This window comes from Ursus americanus, chromosome 19 (assembly GCF_024610735.1).
Source record: "Ursus americanus isolate L20-20 chromosome 19, mUrsAme1.1.p, whole genome shotgun sequence".
NCBI classification, from domain to species: Eukaryota; Metazoa; Chordata; class Mammalia; order Carnivora; family Ursidae; genus Ursus; species Ursus americanus.
The window spans coordinates 43,395,516-43,421,136 of record NC_142145.1 but is presented as its reverse complement, the minus strand read 5'-3'; the positions used below and the strand labels follow the sequence as shown (position 1 = coordinate 43,421,136).

Sequence of the window (25,621 nt, the reverse complement as noted above, 5' to 3'; positions counted from 1 at the left end):
CAGTTGGTTAAGTGGCTGCCTTTGGCTCAGGTCATGATCCCAGGGTCCTGAGATCGAGCCCTGTGTCAGGCTCCCTGCTCTGTGAGGAGTCTGCTTGTCCCTCTCTCTCTGCCCCCCGCTGCTCCCACTTGTGCGCTCTCTCTCAGATAAATATATAAAATCTTAAAAATTACAAGGCACTCTTAAATCTAAATGGTTTCTTTCTTTTACTTCCCTTTAACAAAAGTACTGACACGTCAGTAAAACATATCGAGTAAACTTAGTAAATAAGAATACCTTTAGGTTTTATTTTGCTAGCTATATTTAGTTAGCTGATGTTGCATTTTATAGAACAAATATTCAGATTTATAATGAGTTAGATAACTTTGTTAGAATGAGAAAAAAGAATACTCCTGAGCATATTTTTCAGTGGATAAATGTTCATAGTGTCAGAAATGAAGTTCCTTACTGTTTGTTTCATCATAGCATTACATATAGAAGATAGCTCTCTCTTTATAGCAGTCCTGTAAGATCGTTCATTTTTGAATGTTGAAGTGAATCAGTATGGAAAGCAATATTCAGTAAACATTTATTGGATATTTACTTGTTTACAGCATTCAGTTAAATGCTATGGAGGACCCAAAGATGACAAGATACTCTATTGAAAACATTGGGATATATTTCCTACTTAGTTTTTAAAAATTATACTTTTAAAGAGATTGATTTGATTCAAAGTCAGTCTCCTGATTTTATTTTAATTAATTTATTTTTAAGTTTTTACTTTAATTCCAGTTAACATACAGTGTTATAGTGGTTTCAGGTATATAGTATAGTGATTTAACAATTTCATACATCACCATGTGTGGTTCTTGATTTTAATAGTCTGTGAAATACCATGTTTTTCCAAAATGGCTCTATCTGAAGATTAACCAATGTTGATTGCTTTCCTTCTTTGAGCCAGCAATTATCCTTCTTTTCTTTTCCTTCATCTGTACCATCCGTTTTTTAGTTTTTAGTGTTCTAACAAGAACAACGTCATGCCTCAACTGGACCTGACTGACTTTGTTAGCATCATTTTCAGTATAAGCTTCCTCCGGGCTAGAGCTGCAGCAGCCGGCCCAGATGATGAGAGGGAGGGGGCGTAAAGGAGGGAGTGCACCAGACTGGATTGAGGCATTTTCCCCTGGAGCCAAGGTTTTCAATCACAAGAGAAAATTGTCATTTATTAAATATTTAACGGCAACTATGGTGTTTAGATGCTAGTAATTTCTATTAAAATTTTCTTTTCCTTTGATAGAGTCGTTCCAATAAAGAAGATCCAGAACAGCTGAGATTAAAGCAGAAAGCCAAAGAGGTAGGACTTTCAAGTTACCATGCTTGTCTTTGTGTTGGAGGGAAGGTTGGCAGCTCTCTCCTGGCAATTAGGTCAGGGTTTATTTTGCTGTTGCATACCATTTGCAGAAGCCTTGGGGAAGGACAGGAACTGCTAAAGGCAAGGGCAGTACTTCAAATGAGGTCAATGAGTTATGTGCTCTCTTTTTAAAATTTATTTTCAAGGCTTAGGCCTGTCTAGAAATGGCTCTTTGTAAACTACAGCAGTGTACTTGGAGGAATATAATGTGGGATTAAAAAAAAGAAGAAGAAGAAACTTCTGAGATTTAGCATCTGGGACTATACAATAGGCTACATTTTTCCAGGGTAATTGTTCGTTTTGTAAATCTGATACTGCTTATAATTCTTTGGCTAGGAGGTGGTACTGGGATTTAGTTTTAAATGGAAAACGCCTCTGGCTTTTAATTTTCTGGGCCCAGCAGTTTTCTGTTCTGGAATGGAGCCCTTGTTTCACACAGTTCATGTTTAGCTGCAGGGGTTTTAGTTTATAGCTTAGACTGGTTAAGCTTTTACTCCCAGAGGCCTCTGCATAGCAACTGTAGAAATCAACAAATAAGTTCATTTATGTCTGCAGCCTCCTCTCAGTAGCTGACTTTTTACATTTCCCAATATCCATTTCCTGACTTTTCTAGCCCCAGAGAAAAAAGCTCCACTAATTGGAGCTTATTTTAATTGAGCCTTAATATTGGATCTCACTGGAGTTGCCCCCAGAGCTGCTGAGAACAGAAGGAAATGAAAGTACCTAAGGTTGAAGATGTGGTGTGTGTTTGGGTGTGTGTGTGAAATTTTTCACTTGACCTACAGATTCTTTTCCCTCCTGAATAAATCATCAAGCCTGTTCACATTTCTGATTAAGGATCTGACAGCAGACGATAATAAAGACAATTGAGGTGTGAGACGTGTGATACGGAGCTGAAGAAATTGGTTTCTATAGTTACTTGACTGATTTCATGCAATTTTTAAGGATCTTTGTGCTAAATAAGAGTGATTTCCTGAGCAACCTTTTTCCTTAACTGTGCCTCTTGAACTATGAAATTTGTTGTTGCTTAACATTGCAGCACTGGGCTCCTAGGTGCCAGCAGCAGCAGGTTATTTATGAATGTTTTAAAGGCCCTTATTGTTTGGATTAATGTAGGAGCTGAGGCAAAACAAATGGAAATCTAGTAAGATTCTTACAATCAATGTGGTGTGTTTTCACTAAAATAGAGAAGGAAAATACATGAACTCTGGATGGAGAGGTTTCTGGATTGAGATGAGGAGAACTGGAAAAGGAGAACATTAGAAAGGATTGAAGCCAGAAACATTTCATTTCAATAACAGAACGCTTCTCATACTCATTTCTTTTTCAGTGGAAAATGATCTGAAGATATTATCTAAAAAACTAGTATGAGAACCTTACCAAATACCCTCTTTAAGCAAGCCTGGCTTCATAGGTTATTTGGGAATGGGCAACCTATTGTTGCTCTAAATCATGGGCATTCCTCTTTGTTTTAATTAAGGACTGATTAGATGCTTATCTTCTAATTCCACCCACTTTCGGGAAATATATATCAGAAAGCTTGCTCTTTTATCTTTAAAATTTTTGTCCCGTCTATTCCTCTTTCATAAACCTTCATAAACATCTGAATCGATTAATTTTTCCTTCAGGTTTGTATAGGATGGTTTTGTTTGGTTGGTTGGTTTTTCTTTTAATATTGTGCTTAATTATTCCCTAAGGGATGAATAGGTGGACGATATTTTTCAAAGAAAATTATAAAAGTTAATGTGAAAAAAAAATACCTCTCAGTGAGAGCAGGTGGTAGCAAACTTGGTTTTTCCCCTTTTTGCACCTCCATTTATTTCTTTTTCCTAGCAAGATTTAAAGGACTATATACTTTCTTCGTAAAATACTTTAAAATTTTTCTAGTTGCTTATTATTCTAAATCTTTCTGTTAAAAAAAAAAAAATCAAATACACTGGCCTCATTCCAAGAACAGAACAGAGCCACTGTGTATTAGTTGCAAATGTTTGATGACACTACAGTATTGTCATTTGTATCATTCCTCTGTCCCCTAGAGCTTTTAATAACTTTAATATTCTAAGGGGCTCTAATTTAGAATCAAACACACAGGGATACCATATTTTGTTTGGTTGCAAAAATCATTGACCTCATCTTAATATAGAGTTGAACTGTTCTCTTGTATGGTAATTTGTAAGGTTATCATTTGGGATATGCTAATTGTTATCACACTGGTATAAACTATAAAGCTTTTGTTTGTGATTTTTTGGTATTTGGCTCTCTGGGAAGTTTTCTTTGTTCAGTTGTGAAAATTAGCACAGATTCCTTTCAGTTGCTCGATTTGAAATTTGTTCGCTTTCCTTTTCCAGGTGACTACCTACCTACCAAGCTGGTCATAGGAAATAGATTAAAGACAGTACCTTAAGAGTGCAGAACTCTGAGGAGCTGTTTAGAGAAATTGTAGGCTTTATTGATCCTGGGAAATGTTTTAACAATGATGTTTGTCATATAACTATTAAATCATAACTTGAATCCCCTTCATACATAATTTTATAATCCATGGTGGTTTCAACTGTTAAGGACTAGAGTTTTTATCTTGATCATTTCTCCTGTGCGTTTTCTTCTAATACTATTTTAGAGTCTGTTCATTTCTTCTTTGCATTCTGGGTATAATAACAAACTGTGTTAAATCAGGCAGGTTTTTATAAAGGTATCTAATAATTTATTTTCATGCTTCCTATATACTTCTTATATTTTGTCACTCTTATTTGGCACTTAAAAAAATAGGCTGCCTCTAGGATTTGCCTCCAGTCTAGTCTCAGTCCATTGAAGTGGCTCATGCTGCATACTGTTCTTATTGACCTGACAGGTTATCTGTCTATTTGAAAACCTTATTGTTGTCTGGCTAAAATGTCTATGGGTATCTCGTAATTCAAACATTTTAGTTTCAACTTTGGGGCTGTTTTTCCCCCCCTTTTACTGTTTTTGCCTGAAAACAAAACAAAACAAAACAAACCCCACAACAGTATTATGAGTAGAATGTTGTTAACTTTATATTTTAAATATTGATACTTTTAAATTCTGAATTTTAAGAATTTTCCTAGATACGTTTCCTAAAATGTAAGTATTGACATTCTTCCATTTTTACCATTTATTTGTGAAAGGTTTTAAATAGATTACTAATTGCCAAATTCTAACTTCAAACAAGTAGGTACATCTTTGTTTAATACAGCTGTAGACTTGTCGAAATATGTACCGTGTGTCCTAGATTACCATCTAGCCTTCGACGTTTTCCTTTCTTACCACATCATCCAAAATTCTGAAGAGCAAGCCACCTGACCTTGTAGTTCATATATCCTGATTCCTTAAACATTTGTTATATATACTGTGACCCTTATTTCCTTCTGAATATCTTCTTTCTCCTTTGGGAAATGTGAATTCAGCACATCTGTGCAGAGTGAGACAAAGAATTCATTTACTTCCTTTTAACAATTCCTAACATTCCCACTTACATTTGTTATCAGACAATAGAGGAAAGAAAAAGAAAGGCAAGACCTGTACCTGCTGGCACATTAGCTCCACAGTGCAACCTGTAGAAACTGGGTAAAAGAATAAGTATTAAATGATTAAAATGCATGACAGATTAGAAAATTTGTACCCTCAAGTATTTAGGATTTTTGTTTGTAAAAAACATACGACATAAAAACTGTAAGTAGTACAATTCTCCACACATAAAGTATTACCATACAAGAAATAAAATACTGTATCATAAGACTTGTTACTGATCAGAAAATGTTATTTCATTATGAGAAAGACAAAAGAAATCTTTTAAATGAAATTTTTACAGATATGGAGTCAGTGAAATGTGATAATTAAGGCTAACTATTAAATTATACCAATTTGTGTTTAAAGTTTTATGCTTGTTCTGCATGAGCCAAAACTCATGGAACACTGGACAGGATGAAGTGAAACTTGTCATTAAAAATATATTCTAGCAGTCCAATTAATTTAGTACAGAGAAGGCATTCTCTGTTGTGGACAAGTTGTGGAAAGCTTGTGTACATAGAGAAACAGTTGCAAATATTTCAAAGCATTGACAGTCTAGGACCGTAGTTCTCAAACTTTGACATACATGAGAATTATCTGGAGGGTTTGTTAAAACACAGATTGCTGGGCCCCATCCCTAGAGTTTGTGAGTAGGTCTGGGTGAGGTCTGAGAGTTTGCATTTCTAACAGATTTCCAGGTGATTTGTTATTGCTGCTGCTGCTGCTCTGGAGATCATACTTAGAATCGTTGGTCTAGGAGGGGAAGGAAGAGGACCTTTAAAATCCACCACTTTTATTTTCCTGTTGACTAAATGGTCATAGAAAGTCAAACAAAATACTGTAGTTTGAGAATCTGAGAGTTGACATAGTCCAGTTACCATTCAATAAGTTCTCTCTTGGAGCCAGGAAAGCTACACTCATTTTTTTTATGGATACTTTTCACAAGAAACCTTTATTGGTTGTATCTCTTGATTGGTATGCCTTACATAGGAAAGATAATATTTTGTTTAGAGCTTCATCAGAAGGTTGCATACATTAATTTTGAAGTATAAGATTTGTATGGCTTGAAAGACATTCTACCCTTTTGGTAGAAGAGGTATGTATTATAAAGTAAATAGCATTGAAATAGAAGCCAGGAGTCTTCAATTCTAGATTCAACCTGCCATTGTCTGCATCTCACTTTGGGAAAGTTACTTTACTCCTTTGAACTTACTCCCATTTTCTTCTACAGTCAGTCCTTGAACAATTCATGGGTTAGGGTCACTGATCTCCTGTGCAGTCAAAAATCCACATATAACTTTTTCTTAAAAAAAGATTTTATTTATATATTTGAGAGAGAGTGTGTGCACATGAGCAGGGGGAGGGGCAGAGGGACAAGCAGAGTCCACTCTGAGCAGGAACTGGACATGGGGCTCTGTCCCAGAACCCTGAGATCATGACCTGAGTTAGACGGTTAACCGAGGGAGCTACCCAGGCGCCCCACATATAACTTTTGACTCTCCCCAAATGTTTCTATGAACAATCCTCTGTTGATGGGAAACCTTACTGGTAACATAAATAGTTGATTAAAACACAGTTGTATATTCTATATTGTATACTGTATTTTTACACTAAAGTAAGCTAGAGAAAAGAAAATGTTAAGAAAATCATAAGGAAGAAAAAAATACATTTATAGTACTACACTGTATTGAAAAAAGCCCCCTATAAGTGGACCCACACAGTTCAAACCCATGTTGTTCAAGGATCAACTATATTTAAATGAATGTAACAGTGCATGCTCTGCTTATGTTACATAGCTATCATGATTTAGGGAAAGGTCACGTATAAAAGGAAAAAAATAGTAGCTTAAGAACATTACTGTAGAAACATTTAAGACAGATGCCATCAAGCTCTTAAATAAGTAAACTTGAAATTGACCCATGGATATGTTAGTTTTGTGTGTGTGTTTGCTTTCAAGAAGACTGGAAAGAAGGTTGAAAAGAAAAGTAATGGGAAGATGTAGAGGGAAGGAAGTTCTGTAATCTAATACAAATTAAAGTTCTGTAATCTAATACAAATTACATTTGTATTAACAATACATAAACCAAGTATTATGTTTAAGTCTAAGGAAGAAAGTGTCTATTTGAGATTATGTGGAATGTGCTATTTTCCTAAAAGGTAGGGATAGATTAGAAGGACTGACTAGCAAGGCATTTGACTCTACATTCCAGATTCCAAGTATATCAGGTGTTCTGGACAGTGTCTTGACATTGTAAGAACTACCGTTAGTGGTTGGGAGAAAAAAAAATAATCAGACCATGTATTGTTCGGTTTGGTGGAATGCCTGCCTAATAATTTTCTTTGAGGGGTTGAAAGGGATCCTGTGTTTCTATTGTGATATCCCTGAATTTTAGGTGAGGGGTGGTAGTTATTTTTTTGTGACTTGCTTTGTTCGTTCCTTTGGTCTAGGATTCATCCATTAATGCTGTTTAGTATGGTATTGTTTGTTTATTTTGTAGTATAATATTTTAGGATTTAACCTTGTTTTCCCCCAGTAAGTTGCAGTAATTTAGAAGTAATTATAAGCATTGTTGAGAATTTTAGAGTTTGGTGAATTAATCTTTACAAAGCATATCTAAAATTCTATTTAAATTTTTACTATTTAAAAAACATCTGTTGTTTGGTGGTGGGGTTTTATTGTTATTTCTGTGTACACTTAACATTAATTGTGAAATCTAAGCAGGACATTATTCTTAATTCTTTGCTGAACTCAAAACCAGGTAGCGTACTTTATTTCTCTTATTTTTTTTTAGATTCTTTCAAATATTCCTATTTGGTGTCATTAGCTATGTTCATTGCTACTAATGTAGGTGTTGTTGGACAGCACACACACGCTTTGGGGGAGACATTAACTTAACTCTCCACTCCCCCCTTTGCTTTATACCTTACTACCACTTTCCAAAAGTTCATAGCAAAATCAGACTGAAAATGACAGCACTTAATATTTTTTATAATATTTTTTATTATGTTAGTCACCATACAGTACATCCCTAGTTTTTGATGTAAAGTCCCATGATTCATTACTTGCGTATAACACCCAGTGCACCATGCAATACGTGCCCTCAGTACCCATCACCAGCCTATCTCATTCCCCTCTGAAGCCCTCAGTCTATTTCCCCTCTGAAGCCCTCAGTTTATTTCCCAGAGTCCATAATCTGTCATGGTTCATTCCCCCTTCTGTTTACCCCCCTTTCTTCTTCCCTTTCTTCTCCTACCGATCTTCCTACTTCTTATGTTCCATAAATGAGTGAAACTATATGATAATTGTCTTTCTCTGCTTGACTTATTTCGCTTAGTATTATTTCCTCCAGTGCTGTCCATGTTGCAGCAAATGTTGAGAAATCATTCTTTTTGATGGCTGAGTAATATTCCATTGAATATATGGACCACATCTTCTTAATCCATCTGTTGAAGGGCATCTCGGTTCCTTCCATGATTTAGCTATTGTGGACAATGCTGCTATGAACATTGGGGTGCATATGGCCCTTCTCTTCACTACGTCTGTATCTTTGGGGTAAATACCCAGTAGTGCAATGGCTGGATCATAGGGTAGCTCAATTTTTAACTTTTTAAGGGACTTCCACACTGTTTTCCAGAGTGGCTGTACCAATTTGCATTCCCACCAACCATGTAGGAGGGATCCCCTTTCTCCACATCCTCTCCAACAATTGTTGTCTCTTGCCTTGTCTATTTTTGCCATTCTAACTGGCGTAAGGTGGTATCTTAGTGTGGTTTTGATTTGAATTTCCCTGATGGCTAATGATTTTGAACATTTTTTCATGTGTCTGTTAGCCATTTGTATGTCTTCATTGGAAAAGTGTCTGTTCATATCTTCTGCCCATTTTTTGATTTGTTTATTTGTTTCTTGTGTATTGAGTTTGAGAAGTTCTTTGTAGATCTTGGATACCAGTCTTTTATCTGTAGTGTCATTTGCAAATATATTCTCCCATTCCGTGGGCTGCCTCTTAGTTTTTTTGACTGTTTCCTTGGCTGTGCAGAAGCTTTTTGTCTTGATGAAGTCCCACATGTTCATTTTATCTTTTGTTTCTTTTGCCTTTGGAGATGTGTCATGAAAAAAGTTGCTGTGGCCGATGTCAAGGAGGCTGCTGCCTATGCTCTCCTCTAGAATTTTGATGGATTCCTGTCTCACATTGAGGTCTTTCATCGATTTGGAGTTTATCTTTGTGTATGGTGTGAGAGAGTGGTCAAGTTTCATTCTTTTGCATGTAGCTGTCCAATTTTCCCAGCACCATTTATTGAAGAGACTGTCTTTTTTCCACTGGATGTTTTTTCCTGATTTGTCAAAGATAAGGACCTTCCAAGATCGCCAGACACTGACCAATTTCGTAACCACGAAACCAGCCCTACAGGAGATATTAAGGGGGGTTCTATAAAAGTAAAAAGGCGCCAAGAGTGATACAGCACTTAATATTTTTGGATCATTTTTTACAAAGGACAGCTCTGCTGTTGTCTTTTGTACTTTAAGCTCTTGAATTTTTTTTAATGCCTTGCCTTTTTAAAAAAATATTTTATTTATTCATTTGAGAGAGAGAGCACAAACAAGGCGGGAGGCAGAGGGAGAGGAAGAAGCAGACTCCCCACTGAGCTGGGAGCCTGATATGGGGCTCGATCCCAGGTCCCTGAGATCATGACCTGAGCTGAAGGCAGACGCTTAACCATCTGAGCCACCCAGGCGCCCCAATGCCTTGCCTTCCTTAAGCACAAAAAAGAAACACATTTTTGAATTTCCTATAGTGTCAGTGTCACAATTATCTAAGTAATTTAGTCCTTCCTCTTAATATATCCCTGTATTTGTGGAAGGACTTGGCTATATAATACTTGATTTATTCATTCTTCATTCAGCTCATCTAATTCTGCCTAAGGTTTTGGATTCTGTTTTCATTAATTTTTATTTTTCCTTATCTTTTGTCCTTCAAAATTACGTAGTTAGCATCAAGAAGTACCTCTATTGAACTTTACCCTGAGAGCTTGTGTGATCTTTAAGGTAGTCTGTTAATGTGTTTTGGACTTGATTAAAGTGAATATTACCATAGTTATACTTAAAAATTAACAGAGACAAGTACTAAACATCAGGAATAAAATAATCTTCAACTACTATTGCTCTATTGCTCTCTAGGGCACTGACTTGAATTTTAGGGGACCTCTGCTTGATATCAGAGAGATTGTGAGAAGGGAAATGAAAGCTTCTGCCTGTTTCATTAGCCATAAGAAAGGAGTGAGGATACTCTTAAAAGAGAACCTGCCAAGTCTGTTAGGTCTCCAAAGTGTGTGTTGCTGTTGTAAGTGAGCAAGCAGGCTTAAGTTTTATGAAACAAAGCCTAATAGGAATATAACTTAACAGAAACCTGTTGTCAGAATTCTGGTTAAACCAGCTTTTAAAGGTTCCAGTTGATGGAGTAAAAACACTCCACACTGTCTCTCCCACTGAATACAACTGTAAAATCTGAACAGAATGCACAGAGAAGCTATTTGAAGGCTTTGAAAAGTAAATAGTAGATAAATTGGAGAAGAAGATGAGAATCCAAAATACCACTAAACCAGCAGTGTGGTTGCCATCCCTCTTTCACATTCCCACTCCTATTCTTGCTGCTTACTGTAGACATGCATACAGTCACAGAAATGTATGGCAAAGCAGAGTAACTAAACCCCCAGCTTTCTGGCGAGAAGACAAAAAGAGGAGCCTAGGGAATCAAAAATTACCGGGAAGACTGTGGAATAGGGAGAGCTCAGGAAAGCAGCCCTATATTATTATTTTAAACTTCTAGGCCCTCTCTTGAGCTACACATTTGTCATATGTGAATCTGATTCTAATCAGCATACATAAAGACTTCAAGAATGGAGCTAAAAGAGCACTGCTAGGTCTGAGACTGACCACTGAGTAGTACATATTTGGGACAGATCCAAAGAGCATAACAAAGGCCTTGAAAACTGAACTGATGTTGGAGCCTAAGCCCACAGAAGACACACTGGAATTTGTGGCCTAAATCTAACTGGCCTGTTGTGCATGCTTAAACAAAAATAACATACTCCAAAGGATTTAAAGAAGACCCAGAGTATTATATCATAATATTTAAAATATTCAGGATACTGTTTAAAATTACTTGGCTTGAAGACCCAGGAATAAAGCTCTAAAATGGAAATTTTAGAACTGAAGATGAAAGTAATTGAATAAAACACTTGTTGAATGGGCTAGATAGCAGAAAAGAGATGAAAGAGGAAAGAGTCAGTGAACTTGAAGATGGACAAATAGAATTTATCTAGTCTAAGCAACAGAGGAGAAAATGGATCAAAAACAAAATCAGAAAAACGGAGCCTCAGAGACCTTTGGGACAATGGCCAAAGGTCTGGCATTAATGTTACTGAAGTCTCAGAAGACAAAGAGTAAGATGCTGAAAATATGTTTGAAAAAATAATGGCTAACAACCCCCCAAATTTAGAGAAAGACAGACCTAAAGATTGTAGAAGCTTGATGAACTCCCAAACATGATAATCACAGAGAAACTCAGGTTCAGTCACATCTAGTCTTAGAAAACTAAAGACATAGAAAAAATTCTTGAAACTAGCTAGAGAAATGTACACTTTTCCAATAAGGGAACAGCAATTCAAATGATTGTGTATTTCTTATCAGAAACCATGGAGACCAAAAAGAAAGTAGCAACATACTTTTAAAGTACAGTAAGAAAAGAACTGTCAGGCAACCCAGAATGCTATATCCTGTGAAAATACCCTGTAGGAATGAAAGTGAAATAAAGACATTGTCAGATGAAGGAACAAGAGCAGAATCTGTTGCCAGCAGACCTGCTTTAAAAGAATTATCTAAGGAAGTTGAATTTCTTCAGAATGAATCGAAATGATACCAAAGGGAACCTTTAAACATCAAGAATGAAGAAAGAGCAACAGAAATGGTGTGAAAGACTAGTCTTCTGCTTTTGAGCTTTTTAAAATATTGAAAGCAAAAATTATTGTCAGGGATTTTCACTGTGTGTGTGTGTGTGTGTGTATTATATATAATATATAAAGCAACTATAACAAAGTAAGGTGTCTATATTCCACTTGAAGTGGTAAAATACTAATTCTGAGTAGGCTGAAAATTTAAGTAAGTGTATTGTAATCTCTAGAGCCACCACTAAAATAAAATTTAAAAAACTAGAGATATAGTAAAAAAAAAAAGATAAAATATTAAAAATGTTTGAATAACCCAAAAGAAATAGGAAAAGGGAAACAAATGAAAAACAAAGGGAACAAACAGGAAACAAATAATAAAATGGTACACCTAAATCGAAACATGGCTAAGTCATTATATTAAGTGTAAATGGTCTAAATGTACCAATTAAAAAATAGAGATTGTCAGAATGGATTTAAAAACTATGACTAACCTGTATCTATCTACAAAAAACTCACTTCAAATGTAATGATGTTGATAAGTTAAACTAAAAGGATAGAAAAAATGCTCATTTTAGAGAAGAAAGATCTCAAATCAATAATCTAAGCTTTTACCTTAAACTGGTAAAAGAAGAGCAGTATACAACCAAAGCAAGCAGAAGAAGAGAAATAATAAAGGTAAAAGCAGAAAACCATGACTTCAACTAACAGAAGAAAAAAATAGAGAAGATCAATAAAACCAAAAGCTGCTTCTTTGATCAACAAAATTGATAAATCTCTAGTAAGACTGGCAAAGAAAAAAGAAGATATAAATCACCAATATCAGGAAAAAAGAGATGGAAAATCACTACAGACTCTGCAGATGTCAAAAGGATAAGGGAATACAGATGAACAACTACATGTAAGTAGTTTGACAACTTAGATAAAATAACCAGTCTCTTGAAAAGCGCAAGCTGTCAAAATTTAGCCAAGAGAAGTAGCTAACCACAGTAGTTCTATAATTATTAAATGAATTGAATTTATAATTAAAACTTTTTAATAAAGAAGTCTCCAGGCACAGATGATTTTACTTAGTAAATTCTCCCAAACATTTTCAGAAGAATTAACACCACATCTACACAATCTCTTTAAGAACACGCAAGAGTTAAAAACTCTTCCAGTTCATTTTATGAAACCAGCGTTACCCTAAAAACAAACCAGCAAAACATTACAAAAATAAGAAGACTACATTTCTGTGTCCTTTGTCAACATAGATGTAAACATGTTCAAAAAATATTAGCAAATCAAATCTAGTAATGTATAAAAATAATATATCGTGACCAAGTGGAGTTTACCTCAGGAATACAAAGCTGGATTAATAATTAAAAATCAGGGAATATAATCTACCATATTAACAGTCTAAGAAAGATCATGTCAGTTGATGCAGAAATACATTAGATAGATTTCAACATGTATTAATAAGAATAACTTTCAAGAATCCAGGAATAGAATTCAGTCTGATAAAGGGCAGCTATTAAAACCCTACTATTAATGTTATTCTTAATGGTGAAATGACCAAATACTTTCTTCCAAAGATTAGGAAAAAGGCAAAGATGTCTGCTTTCATCACTATTAGTCAGTATTATATTGCCAGTACAATAAAGCAAGAAAAAGAAAAGGCATATAGAATTTGGAGACAGAGAAATTAGATAGTGTGGGGTTTTTGTTCTCTTAACTATGTCTTTTAAAGTGCAAACTTTTCTAATTTATATGAAGTCTAATTTGTCAGGGTTTTTGGTTTTTCATTAATGGACCTGCTTTGGGTGCCATGTTTTAAGAACTCTTTGCTAGGCCTTAAGTCATAAAGATTTTCTCTTACACTTTTTGCTAGAAGCTTATAGTTTACATTTTGAGTTAATTCTTGTATAAGCTGTGAGGTTTAATGTCAAGATTTATTTTTTTCACATGTAATGTCCAGTTGCTTCAACATTTGTTGAAAACACTATGCTTTATGCTTTCTCAGTTGAGTTGTTTTCCACCCTGGTCAAAAATCAGTTAGCCGTTATTTATATGGATATGTTGCTTGATTCTTTATTCTGTCTCATTATTCTTTGTGTCTATTCCTTTATCTGTACCATATAATTTTGATTACTGTAGCCCTCTATAAGTAATTCCTAAAATCAGATGGTGTAATTCTTTCAATTTTGTTCCCTTTTCTTCAAAATTAATTTAGCTTTTCTAGTTCTTTGCCTTTCCATATAAAATTTACTTTAGTCGTTCATTTCATTAAGATTTATGTACTTATTCGAGAGAGAGATACCAAGAGAGAGCACAAGCAGGATGGAGGGGTATAAGAAGAGGAGGAATCAGAGTCCAATGCAGGGCTTGATCCCAGGACCCCAAGATCATGACCTGAGCTGAAGGCAGACACTTAACCGACTAAACCACCCAGGTGCCCCTTATTTATTTATTTTTAAGTGGGCTCCACACTGGGGGGCTTGAACTGACAACCTGAGATCAAGACCTGAGCTGAGATCAAGAGTCAGTTGCTTTTTTTTTTAAGATTTTATTTATTTGTCAGAGAGAGAGAGAGACAAAGAGAGAGTACAAAAGGGGGAGAGGCAGGCAGAGGGAAAAGCAGACTCCCCGCCGAGCAAGGAGCCTGGTGTGGGACTGGATCCCAGGACTCTGCGATCATGACCTGAGCCGAAGGCAGCTGCCTAACCGACTGAGCCATTCAGATGTCCCCAAGAGTCAGTTGCTTAACCAACCGAGCCATCCAGGTGCCCCTCCATATAAATTTTAGAATCAACTTATCCATATGTGTAAAAAAAAATTTATTGGAATTGTGTTAAATCTATAAAAATTCTGAGAGAATTGAAATGTTTACAATGTTGAGTCTTGCTGTCCATTAACACAGTATGTCTTTCCATTTGTCTGTGTTTTATTTCTTTCATCTGCATTTTGTGATTTATCGTGTACAAATATCCATAGGTTTTAGGTTTATACCTAAGTTTCCAATTGTACCTGAATAGTATTTAGAAATGATCATTGTGTATGTTCACCTTGCATCTTGCAACATTAATTTATTAGTCCTAGGAGGATTTTTGTTTTTGGTTTTTTGGGAGTTTTTTGTAGCTGACTTGAGGTTTTCTATGTAGATAATCTTGTCACTTTCAATCCTGTTTCTACCCACAAGCCTCTAACTCAGTGCCTGGCTGTTTTTACTGAACTCAGCTTACATATCGTCTTTCCCCACTTGTGTATGCCAAATCTGCATTAATGCCCAAAATGTTCTTCTGTTCTGGTTAAAAATGTCTAGTTTTTCCTCTATTGTGTTGGCCAAGATACATTGTTCTTGAGAAAGTTTGTTGTAACATAGGGCAAACCAAAACTATGGTCAGTTTTAGTTTTTGTTAGAGTTTTGCAAAAATTGTAACATTTTATGTGAGATTTCAGAAAACCAAAGTATAATTTTGCAGAGTGGGAGAAAGTGTTTTACTACATAGGTGTGGAAATTTGATGACAAAGGTCAATTTAAAAACTTTTTATTTGTTGTAACTATCTTGCACATGCCATTTTTCTCCAGGGAAAGATTTTAAAATACAGTTTGTTGTGGGGCGCTTGGGTGGCTCAGTTGTTAAGCGTCTGCCGTCAGCTCAGGGCATGATCCCGGAGTCCTGGGATTGAGCCCTGCATCGGGCTCCCTGCTCCACTGGGAAGCCTGCTTCCTCCTCTCCCACTCCCCCTGCTTATGTTCCCCCTCTCGCTGGCTGTCTCTCTGTCAAATAAATAAATACAATATTAAAAAAAAATAGTTTGTTGTTTGATTTGTGCTGCAGGGTAGATTAACTAAAATTGTATTTTGTCATCTAGAAGTTCCAGACTATGACAGCATCAGATTCTAAGACTATATATTTTATTTAAAAGGCCAGCATCAACAAAAGATAGTCTCTAACTCCTGAAAACTGTTTTCTAGCAGTTTATATATAAGTGAATCCACAATTTAAAAGAGGAATTTTTGCCCTGTAATTTGTGAAGCAAATGGAGAATTTTTTTTTTTAAAGTTGTGTTTTCTTCTTTACTAAAGACTTAGTTACCTATGGCTTATTTTTGGTCTTTCTTCTACTATTATAAAATAATCTGAAGTGATCTTTACTTTGTGTCTCCTTGAGACTGCCTATTTCACCACAAACTATTTCCTATTTTCATCCTGCTCTTGTTTTAATATGTTCAGAATTTGGTCAGTGCCCTTTTTAAAAGAATATCTTCATGGTGTGTGTGTGTGTGTGTGTGTGTGTGTGTGTGTGTGTGTATAGAGTTCCTCAATAGGTTATTTCAGTTGGCTATCATGGAGCCTGATCTTATTTGAATATTTGTCTAGCAACCAGTGCCAGGTTCTTTCTTTTCCCTCCATTGTAATAAGATTTTGATGGTAATTGAACATTCTTCCTCTTCTGGAGAAGCTTAAGGACCCATGTAGTGATATTTTATTTTGACTTGTTTGTTATTATTATTATTATTATTATTATGAATACTTTTTGACACTCACCTGCCTTCATGAAATGATGCTGTATTTCATGCATTTATTTTCCAGTTTCAATGTCTAATCTGCCTTTTAATTGAGGATCTTTCATGAGTATCTCTGCATACTTTAGTACCCATGTACTAAATAATTATACCTTGTAGATTTGGGTATTCTGGGTTAATTATGATAAAAACTGTACAACAAAATAATACTTTCAATTTTTTTTTTTTTCAGTTGAAAACCTGAGTAGAACAAATGCTGACCCTCCTTTTTTTTTTTAATCTCAAGTTTTTATTTAAATTTAAGTTAACATATATGGTAAGATTGGTTTCAGGTGTAGAATTTAATGATTCATCACTTACATGTAACACCCAGTACTCATCAAAACAAGTGAACTCCTTAACACCCATCACCCATTTAGCCCATCCCCCCCACCCACCTCCCCTCCATCACCTCTCAGTTTGTTGTCTAGTTAAGAGTCTCTTATGGTTTGTTTCCCCGTCTCTTTTTCTCTTCCCCTATATCCATCTGTTTTATTTCTTAAATTCCACAAATGAGTAAAATTATATGGTATTTGTCTTTCTCTGACTGAAATATTTTATTTTACTTAGCATAATACATTCTGGTTCCATCCGTGTCATTGCAAATGTCAAGATTTCATTCTTTTTTATGGCTGAGTAATATTCCATCACACACACACACACACACACACACACACACACACACACATCTTCTTTATTCATTCATCAATTGATAGACATTTGGGCTCTTTCCATAGTTTAGCTGTTGTTGATAATGCTGTTATAAACATCGGGTTACATGTGCCCCTTTGAATCTTTATTTTTGTATCGTTTGGGGAAATACCTAGCAGTGCAACTGCTGGGTTGTAGGGTAGTTCTATTTTTAAATTTTTTTTAAAGATTTTATTATTAGAGAGAGAGAGAGCACGCAAACATGAGCAGGGGGAGGGGGAAAGAGAGAAGCAAACTCCCCCGCTGAGTAGGGAGCCCAATGCGGACCCGATCCCAGGGAGATCATGACCTGAGCCGAAGGCAGATGCTTAACCGACTGAACCACCCAGGCACATCTCTATTTTTAACTTTTTAAGTAACCTCCATACTGTTTTCTAGAGTGGCTGTACCAGCTTGCGTTCCCACCAACATTGTAAGAGGGTTCCCCTTTTTCTGCAACAACTTCTGTTGTTTCCTGTGTTGTTAATTTTAGCCATTCTGACAGATGCGAGGTAGTATCTCCTTATGGTTTTGATTTGTATTTCCCTGATGATGAGTTATGTTAAACCTCTTTTCATGTGTCTGTTAGCCATTTCTATGTCTTCTTTGGAAAAATGTTTGGTCATGTCTTTTGCCCATTTCTTACCTGGATAATTTATTTTTTGGGTGTTGAGTTTGATAAGTTCTTTATAGATTTTGGATACTAACCCTTTATCAGATATGTCATTTGCAGATATGTTCTCCTATTCTGTCAGTTGCCTTTTAGTTTTGTTGATTGTTTCCTTCACTGTGCAGAAACTTTTTTAACTTGATGAAGTCCTTATAGTTCATTTTTGCTTTTGTTTCCCTTGCCTCTGGGGGTGTGTCTAGTAAGAAGTTGCTATGGCCAAGGTCAGAAAGGTTACTGCCTTTTTTCTCCTCTAGGATTTTGATGGTTTCCTGTCTCACATTTAGGTCTTTAATCCATTTTAATTTATTTTTGTATAAGAAAGAGGTCTACTTTCATTCTTTTGCATGTGGCTGTCCAGTTTTCCCACACCATTTCTTGAAGAGACTGTCTTTTTTCCATTGGTTATTCTTTCCTGCTTTGTTAAAGATTAGTTGACTATATAGTTGTGGGTCCATTTCTGGGTTCTCTCTTCTGTTCCATTGATCTGTGTGTCTGTTTTTGTGCCAGTACCATACTGTCTTGATGATCACAGCTTTGTAATAGAGATTGATGTCCAGAATTGTGATGCCATCAGCTTTGGTTTTTGTTTTTGGGTTTTTTCCCCCCAACATTCCTTTGTCTCTTCTGGGTCTTTTCTGGTTCCATACAATTTCAGGATTATTTGTCCTCTGTGAGAAAAGTTGATGGTATTTTGATAGGGATTGCATTGAATGTATAGATTGCTCTAGGTAACATAGACATTTTAACAATATTTACTCTTCCAATCCATGAGCATGGAATGTTTTTCCATTTCTTTGTGTCTTCCTCAGTTTCTTTCATGAGTGAGTGTTCTATAGTTTTCTGAGTATAAATTCTTGCCTCTTTGGTTAGGTTTATTTCTAGGTATCTTATGGTTTTTGGTGCAGTTGTAAATTGGATCAACTCCTTAATTTCTCTTTCTTCTGTCTCAGTGTATAAAAATGCAACTGATTTCTGTACATTGATTTTATATCCTGCCACTTTGCTGAATTCCTGTACGAGTTCTAGCAATTTTGGGGTGGACTCTTTTGGGTTTTTTACATAGAGTGTCATGTCATCTGTGAATAGTGAAAGTTTTACTTCTTCCCCAATTTGGATGCATTTTATTTCTTTTTGTTGTCTGGTTGCTGAGGCTAGGACTTGCAGTACTATATTAAATAACAATGGTGAGAGTGGACATCCCTGTCTTGTTCCTGACTCTAGGGGAAAAGCTCTCAGTTTTTCCCCATTGAGGATGGTATTAGCTGTGGGTCTTTCATATATGGCCTTTATGATGTTGAGATATGTTCCCTCTATCCCTGCTTTGCTGAGGAGTACTTTCAATTTTTGGCATGAAGATTAATGTAGAGTAAATCCATGCAAAAGTGAGATATATAGAGAGGGCTTGTTACAAGAACACTTGGGTCTGAGTTCTCTTTCCACCACTTATTATTTACATGACCTTTATAAAGTTTTCCTAAGCTCTTAGAGCATGTCTTCCTTAGTTAAAAAAAAAAAAAGATGAATACCTGTATAATTTTCATATCCCATTATAGTAATTAATATATACTTTTCAGTGTGGTTGTGAGAGTTAAATGGGTTAATTTTTAAGGAGGTAGTTTGTAAATCATACAGCATAGAACTGTTTCCTATCACACACAAAAATTGTGTTTATTTTCCAGTAATTTTCTTTTAATCCGAAAAGGTTGACTATTGTTTGGCCAATTTCTTTCCAATTTACTGGTCAATTTATTCTTTAGGCATTTCTTATCTGTGATTAAAGTAAGAAGAAATTAATCTCTAGATGCCTTTCTTTCTTGTTTTTCTTCTATACCTCTTCCTTACCTAAATTCTGCCTCTTCGGTTTGTATATTCAGGACTAAAGAGTTTGTTGGAGTGAAGGCATCAGGAAATGATGTGCTCTTGGCTATTAGGGGAATCTAATATTTATTTTATACTGTAACTTACTTGGTGAAGAACACAGAAGTAGGCTTAGTGATCAGTTTCTTCCCCCCCTTGAGCGTGACTGTGTGTAACATTCTTTTTTTTTTTTCCTTATTCCATATTCTAGTTACAGCAGTTGGAGCTTGCGCAGATACAGCATAGAGATGCTAACCTCACAGCTCTTGCAGCTATTGGACCAAGAAAGAAGAGACCACTAGAATCTGGGTCTGGAAGTGAGGTATTGAAGTAACGTTTGTTATTTTATTTTTCATGTCAAGAGAGCAAACCAAAAGGAAGCAAAGACGTGTAGATAGTTTACCCTACCTAGCATGCTGGTGCTGCCAAATGCTTGTTAAAACTCTCCTTTGCCTGTTTTACAAAATCTTAATTTTTCCTGGTTTTTAGGATATATATCACCTTGAACTTTACTCCTGCTGATTACTTATTTTATACTGAGTCTCACTATCTTAGTTTTTTATTTCTGTACATTCTTTCCAGTGGTCTTATGTAATCCTCTTCCTGCAGTGTATCTAAATCTAGCTCACCTCTTAAGATCATATCTGCCCTGTTTATTTGTGTTATTTATTTGTGAACCCCAGCTATTCATTTCTTCATTGACTTCTCCTTGTCTCAATACATAATGTGTTTGCATGGCAAATTAGTCTCTGTTCCACACAGGATGCATATTTTTTCTTTGTAAGGTTTTAAACTTTTTGAGCAAGACTATAATCCTATTCATTTGTATTCCCCCACAGAACCAGGCACTTATATACTCAATATGAGTTGTTAATTGTTTGACTAGCACCAAGGAGGGATCTTACTTACATCTTTAAGAGCAAATATTTGATGTAATGGTACATTTACGAATTGATCATCAGGGTGAGATACAGGTACGGTAAGAGCCCTGAGATAGGGTCAGCAATACAAGAGTCACGGCTCATCTGTTTTGCTCTGTCAGATTTAATGTGCTTTGAGACAAGCTCCTCCCTCACATTGACCCTGAACACTGACAGTTCCTAAATGAATGACAATCATCTCAGTAGAAGAAGGACTTAAAAATCAGTTGTTTTTCATTATAAATGTAGTGAATACAGTGTGTTCACATGCCCCCCCAGAAAATCACAGTATAAAAAAATGTTGAAGAATAAGTGTTTCCTTCTCACAGATGTCTAATCCCCCATCTCCTGCCCAACCAGACATAGCCATTATTAAGATTTCGACATAGCCTTCCAGAAATTTGTTATGAATATGGACACGTGTCTCATGGGTGTTCACAAATCCACGTGTTTGACTTTGTTTTTACTTAAATGTGTTCAAACTAGAGTTTCTGTTCTGTGCTTGATGTTTCTCCTTTTTCCAGGATCTTTTTCCATAATCTCTCTTATATCATTGACCTCTATACTTTTTAAAGATATATAGGACATTACTATGTTTAGATAAATGTAACTTATCAACCTGTCCTTTAATGGAAATTTAGGGTTTTTTTGCAGAACGTTCTTGTACTGACATTGTTGTTTGTCCAATGTAACTATAGGCTAAATTCCTAAAAATGGAATTCCTGGTTTAAAGGCTGTGCATAATAGGAATAACTTTTTGGAAAAATTCTAACACACAATGATAGAATAGTATAATGAATCCGCATATACCCACCACCCTGTTACACCTACTATCAGTTTATTCCCAGTCTTTATTTATATACATACCAACTTTCTCAGGTAAGTTTTTTTATCTCTCAGGTTATTTTAAAGTCATTTCTAGACTCAGTATCATTTTATTCTTAATTATCATTTGTTGCTTTTGATGTTTGTTAAACAAAAATGACCCTCGGAATAAGTTGTATCAGTTTTTACATCCATTAGTGTCTACTTTCCCACACTCTCATTAACACTGGGGATTATCTTTGCCCTTAGATTGTTGAAAATGCAATTTTTAATAGAATATTTAAATTACAAGTAAAATTAAGCAGGCTTTTCCTATGTATATTGGCATTTTAAATTTCCTTTTTTCCACTGAGTTATATTTTTCAATTGATTAAGAACATGGAACACACCACATTCCCCCCACCCCCCACCACCTCCTTTTTTTTATTACTTTTATTTTTTCCCAGTGTGTCTGGGCTATATTCTTCTAAAAGTTTTTATTTTCCTAAAAAGAAAATCTTTTTTGTCTTCTGGACTTCCATTCTATTTGGGAAGGCCTTTCTTAAGGAGAATTAATGTGTCAATACATTTATCATTTTACCTTTTAACTATAAATCTTTGATTCATCCAGAATTTCTTTTGAGTAGGAGTTGAAATATGGCTTTAGCTTAATTCCCTTAGTCTTCCTTTGTTTTCCCCCAGGCTCACAAATTGTCCCAACACTATTTACTCAATATTTCTTTCCTCACTGATTTCAAATGCTACCTTTATCACACAAATTTTGTATTGAATACAAATTCCCATATGTATTGAGTTTGTTAATATACTCTGGTCCAGTGCTATCTAATAGAACTTGTGGTGTTAAAAATGTTCTATCCGTGGTGTCTCGAATGGCTACATACAACTGTTGAGCAATTAAAGTATGGCTACTGACTGAGAAATAGTTTTAAGTTTTTAAAATTAATGTAAATTTTAATAGTTACATGTAGCTAGAAGCTACTGTATTAGTGCAAGACTGTTCTATTGTTATGTATCTATGTGTAGCTATTTATGTATTACCCTAGCAAAAAGCAACAAGTACCATTTACCACTTTGGATCAGATATTTTTACCATAAACCTGGTGACATTAAAAAGAAAATAGTTAAAATTTACTACTTAGGAGTACTTAAATTTGCCCTTAATTTACTGCTGTGGTTTGATGTTATATATATGAAATTAGCTTTTAAATTAATAACAGCTGTACAGATGCTTATACATATGTATATATGAAATTAGCTTTTAAATTAATAACAGGCTGTACAGATACTTATACAGTAAATTAGGACCTACTTTAAGATTTAGAGTGTTTGCATGTTTGTATTGTTTATGTATATTGTTTAGGTGATGTGTTTGTGGTCCTTGGGACTACTAAAACAATAACTTTGTTTCCTGTGTTAATTTTGGATCCTTGGATTAGAAAGGATCTTTTTTCCTATTAGCAATATTTTCAGATAGTGCATGTAGCTTATTAATGATCCATCAAAATTTTTAACGGTATTTCTTAATTTTTGTTGAATATAAAGATAGGTTTTATTTTAACTTCATAACATCTAAAAAAAGCACATCATTATACATAAAAGGAATTTTGGAGCTGTGAAAGTCCGAATCTTGAAACGTCAGCATGCAGTTTAACTTTCAGTGCTTTTTTACAAACATAAATAAAGTCTCTCGAGAACATTTAATTGTTTAATTGGCTTGAAATGCTGATATTTCTTTTTTTAAATTTTTATTTAAATTCAGTTAACATATAGTATATTATTAGTTTCAGAGGTAGAGGTCAGTGATTCTTCAGTCTTCTGTAACACCCAGTGCTCATTACATCACATGCCCTCCTTAATGTCCATCACCCAGTTACCCCATGCTGATCTTTCTTTTAAAATTAAGTGGTTATGGTACCAAATCAGCTACATGGTGCTTATAGTATTGATGTGTTTGGTATATGTTGCTTAAAATAGTGTTCATTTGCCAACCAGAACAAAAAAATTATCAAGTGGATAGTATATGCTCTTTCTGTCTAGAGGCAGGCTAGAGTCCTACCCCGTAAGAATTTAACTCTTGGGGTAAGAGGAGAAAGGACTTTTACGGAACTTTGCTTAGCAATAAGTTAGAAAATTTGATTGAAATCAAAATTAAAGTTATTAATGTGAAAAGGCACACCTTTAATCTTTATGTTCTTGAGGGGCACAGGTAGTGCCATTCTTTACCTCCTTTCTTTTTTGCCAGGCTGCAGGGGAACCATAACTTTCTGAAGTGTGCATTGTTATCTATTGTAGCTGACTTAGTAGAGATTTAAACATATTTATTGTCATTTAATATTTTCTATAAATATCACGTAGATCACTGGAATTTAGAGTATGTTATTACATTAGATAAAAAAGCAACTCCTTATATTTTGAGATATATTTTTTTAAATGTTATTTAGTTCACACTTCTATAAACAGATCTGCCACTTTTTCATAAATAAAACATAAATCTAAATTGTAGTCAAATCTTTTAAATTTTCCAGAGATTTAAAGGTTGACTCTGTCAGCTATGTTCAGGGACTTCCTATGAAATATGTTGAGTTGCACATTATGGGTTTATCTTTCCTTCTTCCCAAATTCCCCTTAAATTCCCCTTAAATATAGGAGTGAAAATATCGTAAATATACAAGACTATAGAAGAGAGGAGAAAACAGCAGTAAGAATATTTAATAGTATTTGAGTTGAAATTGACTACAGACTAGAGGCATTCTTTCTGAAAAGGTAACTAACCAAGAGAAGAGGCCTTAAATATTAATAGTTAAGTACCTTTTAAATATGAACATGTCGGCAAGGATAACCAGATATGTAAGGGAAACCTCTTACATAAAAGATTAAAAGGAAAATATGGAAGAAAAGGCACATAGCAGTAGGAAACTGGAAAAAAATTTAAAAAGCAGCAGAATGTATTGCGACCATGAAACAAGAATAGAAACCCGTTTTTAACAATGACTGGAAAAAATGAGACCCCTTGGATATTGAAAATATGAGAGCAGACATAAACAATAATAGAAGGGTTAGAAGTTAAAATTAGGACAGATCCAAACAAATATTAAAAAAAAAAAAAGACAAAGATGGTATGGTGGATTTGTATTATGTCACTTTTGCTAAGCTGGAGTTACATACCCAGAATTCCTTTTTTGCGTAGCTCCCAGTTACCGTGAGCAATGAGGTGTTTTGATTTTGCAAGGTGGAAGTGAAACTGCAGCCATATTCTTATTCTCAGAAGGTCATGTGGGGACACTGGGAGCTACTATAGCTCACAAACGTTCTTGGCATGGGAGAGCCTCAGAGCTCCTCAGCTTTCCCCAAATCCTGTCTGTTGGCTTCTCCAAACCCTGGGCCAGGCCCAGCACCAGAGTTAACAGCTGGACATAAACTGACCAGGTTCATAATTACTTAGGGACAAATCTCTGTTATAAATGTCATATTTTGTATCATTCCTAGTGTTCTCTGTTGAAATGCTGACTGATAACAGAGGAACAGTACTGTAATGATGGGTTCCTAAATTAGTTCTAGGTTTTCTAGAATGGGTTCTTGGGTCTAATTAGATTTAAAAGCATTAATGGCCCTGTTTCAAGTGGCATAGGAGACACTGGTGATCCATGGCATGCTGTAGCAAAATAGTAACTTTATCAGCTGTAGACACTAGTAATCAAGTGCCCGTAGAAGGTACAGCTTTGGGAGACCACGTATTTACTGCCACGGAACATTTTAACATGAAAATAAGAATAATGGTCCCTTCAAAAGTACACTGGGGAACCTAGGGAAGGAAAAGGCTTTAGATTCTGAGCTCGAAATCCATGTAAGGGAGTGAAAGCCTCTGTGATTGCTCTAAAAGAAACCCTTATCTCTTGTAGCCAAAGGCAAAGATTTCTGAAAACTAAACCCGAAGTCTAATCCTGCAGGTGGCTGAGTTACAATATAAATTGAATTTCCAGTTTTGTGGTCTCTCGTATTAAGGTTACATTGGGAAAGAATGGAAAACTGAAAAATGGGGTGGGGAGTATGGGCAGATTCCATTGAAGCTGGGTACTTGGACTCCTTAATTCTGCCTATCCACCTTTACCAGTCCTATCCATGTCTGAGGGAGGTTAGTCTCCTGAGGAATCTATAATGGCTTCCCTTAAGGTTGTTGCCTTTTAAGAGACTGCTGATCTTCTTCAGGACCTACTCTCACCACTTCTAATTGCTTTTATACCTCTGTAACCCCAC

The 25,621-nt window shown here is 35.4% G+C and overlaps 1 protein-coding gene across 2 annotated transcripts in view; it reads left to right on the top strand.

Moving 5' to 3' along the window:
* TAF4B (TATA-box binding protein associated factor 4b) overlaps window positions 1-25,621 on the top strand; it is a 125,685-nt gene that overhangs the window by 78,441 nt on the left and 21,623 nt on the right. For both annotated transcript variants that reach the window (XM_087869910.1, XM_045781891.2), the window contains 2 exons: window positions 1,277-1,333; window positions 19,834-19,944. In XM_087869910.1, coding sequence (XP_087726036.1) covers window positions 1,277-1,333; window positions 19,834-19,944 — 168 coding nt within the window. The remainder of the gene's footprint in view (window positions 1-1,276; window positions 1,334-19,833; window positions 19,945-25,621) is intronic.